Raw genomic sequence first — 9,333 nt, 5'->3', positions numbered from 1 at the left:
GTCATTTTGCATGGAGAAGAACTCATTCGGATAAGACCAAGTACATACCACAAATACTCCCCACTACAATTAGCATTTGGTCGAGAACCAAATATATTTCATCTAAGAATTTTTGGTTATGCGGTGTATGTGCCTATAGCACCACCACAACGTACAAAAATGGGACCACAAAGAAGGTTGAGAATATATATTGGCTGTGATTCTCCATCAATTATAAGATACCTTGAACCGCAGACTGGTGATGTCTTTACGGCACGATTTACCGATTATCACTTTGATGAGAAAGTATTCCCGGTTCTAGGGGGAGAAAATAATCAAGTAGGAAAAGAAATTAAATGGTGTGTATCATCCCTGTTACACCTTGATCCTCCTACAAAACAGTCAAAAATAGAAGTTCGACGAATAGTGCATTTGCAAAGTATAGCAAATCAACTTCCCGATGCTTTTGCAGATACCAAAACGGTAACTAAATCATATCTACCAGCTGCAAATGTTCCTGCTCGAATTGAAATACCACAAGAACGTGGAGGAGCAGATGATACACGTGAGTCTAAAATACGTTTGAAACGTGGTAGACCAGTTGGTGCTAAGGATAAAAATCCTAGAAAACGAAAGGAAGTTGAAAAGCATGATATTCCCAAAATAGCATAAAGCATTTTGGAAAAAAACGAATCATGAGTCTAATGACAATGATGAGCATCATGAGCCTGAAGGAAATCAATCATGAGATTTCTATCAACTATATCCATAATGGAAAGATCTGGGATCGAAATAAAATGGATGATGTTAATGACGTTTTCTCATAGCTTTAGTCAAAGGAAATTGATGAGGAAAACGAGGATCCAGAACCAAAGTCTGTATATGAATATCAAAAGAGACATGACTGGATAAAATGGAAAGATGCAATACAAGCCGAACTTGATTCGCTCAATAAGCGAAATGTATTCGGACCTATTGTACTCACACCTGAAGATGTGAGACCGGTTGGATACAAATGGGTTTTCGTTAGAAAACGAAATGAGGAAAATGAAATTACGAGATACAAGGCTCGTCTCGTAGCTCAAAGATTTTCCCAAAGACTCGGGATTAATTATGAGGAAACCTATTCCCCCGTTATGGATCCTATAACGTTTAGATTTTTGATGAGTCTAGCAGCTGGCGAAAATCTAGAGATGCGTCTCATGGATATCGTTACAGCATATTTATATGGATCATTAGACACAGATGTCCAACCAATTGGGAGAGAATCAATAGATTCCTTTTCGGGAGCGATTCAATATGAAAATTCCCGATGGGTTTAATATGCCAGAAGCATTAAAATCTAAACCCAAAGAGTTGTGTGCAATAAAGTTGCAGAGATCATTATATGGGTTAAAGCAATCTGGACGAATGTGGTATAATCGTCTCAGTGAACATTTAACGAAAGAATGATATGTGAATGATCCTATATGCCCATGTGTTTTCATAAAGAAAACACATTCCGGATTTGTGATAATTGCGGTATATGTTGATGATCTAAACATAATCAGGACTCAAGCAGAAATACAGAAAGCAACAAACTATTTAAAAGGGGAATTTGAGATGAAAGATCTCGGACAGACAAAATTTTGTCTTGGCCTACAATTTGAACATACTCAAATGGGTATATTTGTACATCAATCCACATACACCAAAAGAGTGTTAAAACGTTTTAATATGGATAAGGCAACTCCTCTCAGTACTCCAATGGTCGTTAGATCACTTAATGTTAAGAGTGATCCATTCAGACCACCTGAAGAGAATGAAGAGATACTTGGTCCTGAAGTACCGTATCTAAGTGCAATTGGAGCCCTTATGTATCTTGCAAATTGTACTCGATTTGATATATCATTTTCGGTCAATCTTTTGGCTAGATTTAGTTCATCCTTTACACGAAGACATTGGAATGGCATAAACATGTCTTTCGTTATTTTCAAGGGACTATTGATTTAGGCTTATTTTATCTTAAAAATATAAATGGTCAAATGATTGGTTTTGCAGATGCAGGATATTTATCAGATCCACACAAAGCTCGATCACAAACAAGATACATATTCACAATTGGAGGTACTGCTATATCATGGCGTTCTCAGAAGCAGACGCTTGTAGATACTTCTTCAAATCATGCTGAAATCATCGCACTCCATGAAGCGAATAGAGAATGCGTATGATTACGATCAATAAGTTGACACATTCAAACAAGTAGTGGAATTTGTCTGAATACGGAGCCAACTATCTTATATGAAGACAATGCTGCATGTGTTGCTCAGACAAAGGAAGGATATATCAAAAGCGATAGAACCAAACATATCCCTCCGAAGTTCTTTTCATACACCCAAGAGATTGTGAAGAATGAAGACATTGAAGTAAGATATGTCCGATCATCCGAGAATTCTGCGGATCTTTTCACAAAATCATTACCCACCTCTATGTTCAGGAAACATGTTCATAGCATTGGACTGCGTCGTCAATAAGATTTATAAGTTATGATCCTGATCATTCGAGGGGGAGCTTGCACGGTTGCACTCTTTTTACCTACTATAGTTTTTCCCACCGGGTTTTCCTAGAAAGGTTTTTAACGAGGCAACAGAAGATATTACGCAAGAGACATAGTGACACTGGTCTCGAAGAGGGAGTGTTACAAAAGTCACAAAAACATAAGTCAATAATATCAAGCGTCAACAATAGACACTACACGTAAAAATTATTACGAGTAAAATATAATTTGTGTGGAGCCCACTGTCACTATGCACGCATAGTAATTTACTTTTTTACGTTTATATAAACGAACGAAATCGTTCGTTGTAAAATCACAATTCATATTTCAATAATAAGAAGTTATAAGAAATCTCTCTCCTTCTCTCATTTCTTTATTTTCAATATATCAATCTTTGTACGAGTATAAATTCTTTCTTCATTATTTATATTTATATACACCATAAATAATAAATAAAGTAATTATTTATAACAAGTTTATGTTTTGAGGTTTTTTTTTTTTATTTTTTAATATTTGAGGTTTGTTTTGCAGTCTTTTCCAAGGTTCATCTTGTATTTTTATTTTTTATTTTAGGTTGTTTTTCTTTTTTGTTTTTGGGTCACAGACCGATTTTTTTCTCTTCTAGGTTACCTTCCTCCGATTAGTTGTATCGACAAGAAAAAAGAATGAACAAACTCTCCAACGCTTTCTCTCTGCTAGCTTTCGCCGATGAAGATGCTCCAATGGCTTCTTCTTCTTCTTCCACTGGTATCTCCTGTTTCCCTCTTCCGATTTGATTATACACAAAACAAGTTTAGATTTTTGATATATTTAATAGCATTGACTAAACTAATCATCGATTTAGAGAGTTAAAGAGTCAATTAAAGTATTGACCTTTAAAGTTTAGGTCTTTTTGCTTATGGCTACAAGATTTGTTATCTTGAGATCGATTCTTGTGAAATTTATAGGGAAACAAGAAGAAAGAGTAAATGGGTCACTTGAGGATGGAGATTACAAGCAACCACTTGTTTGGATTGACTTGGAAATGACTGGTATGTTCATCATGACCTATAAAAATCACTGCTAATTACAAACTTTTAGATTGGATTTTTGGTAGATTAGTTTAGTGTTCTCAATGAGCCAACTTTATGCTTTAGTTGCAAAAGGATCTGATTTGATTTGTGTCATAACAATGATATGATATTTGTTCCTTTGAAGGTAATCCTGATTGGTTTTATTACTTTACACATGTACTAAACTGTGGAACACAGTAAAAGGATCTCGGTCCTTAAAGTTTTTTTTAGATCATCCATTTTCTTATTCTTACTATATTGTGTAGGTCTAAATGTTGAAGTTGACAGGATATTGGAGATTGCTTGTATAATTACTGATGGAAATTTAACCAAATCAGTGGAGGTGAATTCTTCTCCTGCTTACCTTCTACAATATTCTATTTTTAACCTTGTTTACTGTACTCAAATGTTGAAATTCTTTTTCAGTCAAATGGTAGTTTCATAGTCAATAAGATATAATGTCTAGAAACTTGCTAAGAGAAAGGTAAATTTTGATCAATGGAATATTGTTGTGACTATGAGAGATCAGATGGCAAAAAGAGATCAGAAAGTTCTTGTATGAATGTCGAACTAAGTATTTAATTGTGGATATAATACTGTTTTCAGGGGACTCTTCACCCTCTTTTAGATGAAACATTTGCTCCATCACCATACCTGCCTTATTCGGATTTGTTATTGAGTTAGTTTCTCTGTTGTCAGGGTCCAGATTTGGTTGTACATCAAACGAAAGACTGTTTGGATAAAATGGGTGAATGGTGTCAAACTCATCATGGAGATAGTGGTAAGTTTTTCTCCTGATATTTGTTTTACTAGAATTTCGTTGTTTCCCCATGGATTTGATCTATATGACATCTCGACAATATCTTTAGGGTTGACAAAGAAAGTGCGCCTTAGTACGATAAGTGAAAGGGAAGCTGAGCAAAAGGTAAAGATACATGTGAACATTTGATCTTTTGTAAATTTGGGGTTATATTGTGTGTTACTCTGCAGGTCATTGAATTCGTAAGGAAGCATGTTGGTTCTGAAAATCCACTTCTAGCTGGAAACTCAGTCTATGTTGATTTCCTTTTCTTAAAGGTATTATCACTCTCTGTATATAAAGCTAAACAGTTGCATCTTGATCATAACCAATCTGTGTATTTTTACAGAAGTACATGCCAGAATTAGCTGCCCTTTTCCCTCATATACTTGTCGACGTCAGTAGCGTCAAGGCTCTATGCTCCCGATGGTTCCCCATAGGTAACGAAAAATACTCTAAAAGTGCATGACATTAATGAGAAAAATACATAATAAGCTAATTAGGATATGTTTGTGGGGGTGAATACAGAGAAAAGGAGAGCTCCTGCAAAGAAAAACAACCACAGAGCCATGGATGATATAAGAGAAAGCATAAAGGAACTTAAGTACTACAAGAAAACAATATTCAAAGCAAGGAAATGAGTGGAGTTAGGTCCTGCAATATGCTTACTTATTAGTAGTTAGAAGGATCCGTTTTAGTTTTCGGAAATCGGCATTGTTATTCTCTTGGCGATTGTATTCTCAAAACCCAAATTGAGTTGGTCTCTTGATAAAACAATACAAATGGTCTTCAGTTATTTTAAGGACCTGGTAAATATCGTTTCTTTGGTAATGAAGAAAAAAATGTTCATTGATCTATTGCCATGGTTAAATTGATCAATTTAGAAGTTAGTAGAGAATTTGTAAATAAATTCAAAATCTAGGGACTAAAGTGTAAAACCGAGAGAAACCTGAGAAGGTCGAGTTCATCTCTTCCGATATTGTAGGGATCGTTTTTGATCAGCACATTTTTTCGATATTTTCAACCCTAATATATATAGCCCCAATAATACTCAGTTTCTCTATCAAATTTTGAGACTTTTGGTGAATTTTTATAAACCTTTTTTATTTTTTTTGCTCCTCTTCAGAATTTTTGTAACTTTTTAGGCAACTCATTATCGGAATTTTCACTTGTTTAGGCTTTGACGTTCTCCTCTGTTATTATTAGCTCTATATCACTGATTAGGTAAGCTTCATCTTTTTTTTTTTTTTTTTTTTTTTGTTCTCCATGAAAGTGAGCTTTAACGTTTTTAATGGTTTGTTTTTATTTTTAGGGAGATTTATGGGTTGATCTATAACTTGAGAATCCTCTCGATCATACAAATACAACGCCGTTGATCGCTCGGAATTGGCTCGGTAAATTTTCGGATCCTAACGTTTCATAGTTAAAAATCTGGATTTTTGTAAACCGGTTCTTGAGGTTTTGAGATTGGGTTTTGGACTGGTTTGACTGAGGCTAGCAAGCTAGTGAAAATTGGGTTTTATATTGTTTACGTGCCATTTCTAAACCAACTACAATTTGGGCAGGTACAATCAGTTTTAAACCGGTTTTGGCAAAACTATTACAAGATTCGGATTTCTTTCGTCTAAACCTTTCAAATCATTTTTACTAAACATTTTTTTTTAAATCAATGGTTAATTTTAGGTGAATTAATTGATGTTCGAAGACGTCTATAATCATTTCCTATGTAAGTTCTTACTCTCTTAATAGTTATTAAACATTGATAGAGCATGTAAGGAATCTATAAAGATAAATTGAACAATTAACTAAATTAATTTGGACTAACATATTAAGGATAATCTATCTTGTATAATTCTTGCAAAATGAAACTGCTCGATATGTTTATATGGTCAGTCAAAACTAATATTTTTTAATGTTTAGCGTAGAGGAGAAAAGTTTATATACTTTATGTTTCTAACTCTCAGAAAAACTCATATGTCAACTTGTTCGATTGATAGATACCACGACTGCCCGCGACTTGCAAACCTTCTCCAACGTTGGTTTACGTCAGGTTCAATACTTTTTTTTTTTAAAATCCTTTTCTTGTTGATCATTAAATTTAACATTGAAAAAAAAAAAAAAACTTATATGTCATCTTGAAAGTAAATTCATCCTTAGAGTAAAATGGTTTCTCCACTTTTTCCATGAACCAACTATAAAATAATATAGATTGCTTTCAATTAAAAAGATTATGATAATTTTGTTAGGATTTGTTTTGGACTTATAGCTTGCAGTTTAGCAAGTTTTATTTATTTCCTTATTAATTAAACATGCTCAAATAGCTAAAACGTAAAAATAATAATAAATAAAGCCACATGAGAGAGTTTTTAACTAATAATTTCTTTGAATGCCAAGAAAACTCTAGTGACTGTAAAACGCTAAAATATACACTTTTTTTAGAGAAAATTTAACTGCTAAAAAAGAGATACAGAAAGATTAATCACAAATATGTGTTTAAATCTCCTCCTAAATCTCTTTTTGATTATAGTGTTTATCATTCTCTCAATATGATTTTTGCTGATCTTCTTGGAAAAATCTTGTATTTTCTTTTTAAGTTACTTTTTTTTTCTCTCTTGTTAATGTAAAAATAGTTTGTTCTTCCTTTAAACTTCTCAAATCCGATTCTTTTTTTTTTTTTTTTTTTTCTTTTTATCATTGAGTACGATTTAATTTCTCCATTTTCTTGCAATCACTAGGGATTATTGATTCCATGTTAGAATAAGAAACCTCAGTTTCTACGAGTATTTAATAAGTTATATTCTATATGAATTAATGAACTGTTGCACGAAAGGAGTTTATCTTCTATATTTTTTTTTAATTCCGAAATTATATAGGTTAATTTGTTAGCCAGAGAGAAACTCTTATATATACATATAATCATCATCTTATTTAATTACAGATGAAGCAAACACAAGATGGGGAAAGTTCGCCACGATTCAGGATCAGACGATGAAACTTCAATAGATAAATCTTTTACTAAAGGTCCTTGGACACAAGCAGAGGACAACCTTTTGATAGCTTATGTTGATAAACATGGTGATGGAAACTGGAACGCTGTTCAAAAACATTCAGGCCTTTCTCGTTGTGGTAAAAGTTGTCGCCTTCGTTGGGTGAATCATCTGAGACCGGATTTGAAAAAAGGCGCTTTTACAGAGAAAGAAGAGAAACGTGTTATCGAACTTCATGCTTTGTTAGGAAACAAATGGGCACGAATGGCTGCAGAAGTATAACTCACGTTTCCTTCTTTAACCCTAATCTTGATTTTTTTCGTGTTCTAATCTTTTTTTGTTTCTTTCAGCTGCCGGGACGAACAGATAATGAGATCAAGAACTTTTGGAATACAAGACTTAAGAGATTACAACGACTTGGTTTACCGGTTTACCCCGATGAAGTTCGAGAGCAAGCGATGAATGCAGCGACACAATCTGGTCTAAACACTGATTCTTTGGATGGTCATCATAGTCAAGACTCTTTGGAGGCAGATTGTGTTGAGATCCCTGAATTGGATTTCCAGCATTTACCGCTTAATCAATGTTCTTCATACTACCAGTCGATGCTTCGCAATGTTCCTCCCACTGGCGTCTTTGTGAGACAAAGACCGTATTTCTTTCAGCCGAATATGTATAACTTGATAACAACACCTCCTTACATGTCTACCGGCAAACGTTCTAGAGAACCAGAAACCGCATTTCCGGGTGGATATGGAATGAACGAGCAAAGCCCTCCGCTTTGGAACTATCCTTTTGTTGAGAACATTTCAGAACAGTTACCGGATAGTCATTTGTTTGGCAATGCTACTTATTCTTCTTCTCCTGAACCTCTTATTCAAGGGGTGGAGAAGTTGGAGCTCCCTTCTTTCCAATATCTTGAAGAGCCTGGCGGTTGGGGAGCAGAACAATCTGACCAAATGCCGGAACATCATGAGTCAGATAACACTTTGGTCCAATCTCCTCTGACAGATCATACACCATCAGATTGTCCATCATCACTCTATGATGGATTGTTGGAATCAGTTGTATATGGATCATCAGGTGAAAAACCGGCAACCGATACCGACTCAGAGTCTTCACTTTTTCAGTCCTCTCTACTTGGTCACACCGAGTTTACACCAGCCAATGAAAACAGAACAGGTAAACTTTTTTGTTACTCTTGATGCATTACTTGCACTTCATTGTTTGTGTATTCAATTCAACAAGTCTCCTCTTCTCCATCTGCATGACAAACCTTTAATTGTGTAACAGATTTAGGTTCAACTTCTTCAAATGAGGGACGCATATCCTTTGATGGTGATTGGATAAGCCTACTTCTCGGTGAGGATAGATATAGCACCAAGTAGAAGAGGTTTCTTTGGAAGGCATAATTTATAAAGTGCTGATATCTCTCGTTTGCATAATTAATTTCTTATTATGCGTTGAGTAGATTAGTCATGTCTTTAGATATATCAGTACTCTAGCTACCAAAAATAACTAGCAAATAGGTTTTTTTTTTATAAGCAACGCATCATTGTAGTCGCGGGATTTTATAAGTAAGTATACTCAACTAATGAGATGGTGAAATAATGTAAGAGTTTATGTATTATGCACAACTGGTGCATGAAAGACTATTGCTTGAGGTTTGGCGACGATGTTGACTCGGGAAACTAAGAGCCAGAACAGCAAAATGGAAGGTGTGTATCAAAAGATGGATGTGCATATGCAAGAGGAACTTTTGTTTACACAATCAATCTTCATGTCATCCGCTGAAGAAATCTATAGACGCAATTAGTATATGAATAGAGGAAGGGATTTTGCTATTTATCTTTATGCTTTTATCTTGTTGTGATCAAGCAAACATCATCCTCAGCTATACTTATGAGTTTTCATTTATTGTCTACATCAGATTAGTTTACTGTTTCTCTTGTTCTCATATGAATATGTTTCTGAATACAA

General features: G+C 34.6%; 2 protein-coding genes across 2 annotated transcripts; both read left to right on the top strand.

Annotated features, from left to right (window-relative positions):
• The first annotated feature begins 3,109 nt into the window (after positions 1-3,109).
• LOC9316920 (oligoribonuclease) lies at positions 3,110-5,168 on the top strand. Its single transcript, XM_002880807.2, has 8 exons — positions 3,110-3,262; positions 3,463-3,546; positions 3,834-3,910; positions 4,267-4,348; positions 4,437-4,492; positions 4,558-4,644; positions 4,716-4,806; positions 4,895-5,168. Exons 1-8 carry the CDS (start codon positions 3,181-3,183, stop codon positions 5,005-5,007), a joined length of 672 nt encoding a protein of 223 aa, XP_002880853.1. The 5' UTR covers positions 3,110-3,180; the 3' UTR covers positions 5,008-5,168.
• A 154-nt stretch (positions 5,169-5,322) lies between these two features.
• LOC9315089 (transcription factor MYB104) lies at positions 5,323-8,980 on the top strand. The gene is made up of 7 exons (XM_002880806.2): positions 5,323-5,590; positions 5,679-5,760; positions 6,050-6,092; positions 6,364-6,416; positions 7,305-7,629; positions 7,704-8,535; positions 8,647-8,980. The coding sequence occupies exons 5-7, from the start codon at positions 7,321-7,323 to the stop codon at positions 8,739-8,741; spliced, it is 1,236 nt and encodes a 411-aa protein (XP_002880852.2). The 5' UTR covers positions 5,323-5,590; positions 5,679-5,760; positions 6,050-6,092; positions 6,364-6,416; positions 7,305-7,320; the 3' UTR covers positions 8,742-8,980.
• Positions 8,981-9,333: the final 353 nt, after the last annotated feature.

Source organism: Arabidopsis lyrata (genome assembly GCF_000004255.2).
Source record: "Arabidopsis lyrata subsp. lyrata unplaced genomic scaffold ARALYscaffold_4, whole genome shotgun sequence".
In the NCBI taxonomy this organism is placed as follows: domain Eukaryota; kingdom Viridiplantae; phylum Streptophyta; class Magnoliopsida; order Brassicales; family Brassicaceae; genus Arabidopsis; species Arabidopsis lyrata.
This window is presented reverse-complemented; position numbering and strand designations above follow the sequence as displayed.

What these genes read in the sequence shown, in the direction of transcription:
- LOC9316920 (XM_002880807.2), top strand. Translation starts at nt 3,181, where the DNA reads ATGAACAAACTCTCCAACGCTTTCTCTCTGCTAGCTTTCGCCGATGAA. An exon ending in ATTTAACCAAATCAGTGGAG is followed by an intron (nt 3,911 to 4,266) that starts GTGAATTCTTCT and finishes CTCTGTTGTCAG; the next exon opens with GGTCCAGATTTGGTTGTACA. An exon ending in CTCCCGATGGTTCCCCATAG is followed by an intron (nt 4,807 to 4,894) that starts GTAACGAAAAAT and finishes GGGTGAATACAG; the next exon opens with AGAAAAGGAGAGCTCCTGCA.
- LOC9315089 (XM_002880806.2), top strand. Translation starts at nt 7,321, where the DNA reads ATGGGGAAAGTTCGCCACGATTCAGGATCAGACGATGAAACTTCAATA. An exon ending in GGGCACGAATGGCTGCAGAA is followed by an intron (nt 7,630 to 7,703) that starts GTATAACTCACG and finishes TGTTTCTTTCAG; the next exon opens with CTGCCGGGACGAACAGATAA. An exon ending in AGCCAATGAAAACAGAACAG is followed by an intron (nt 8,536 to 8,646) that starts GTAAACTTTTTT and finishes ATTGTGTAACAG; the next exon opens with ATTTAGGTTCAACTTCTTCA.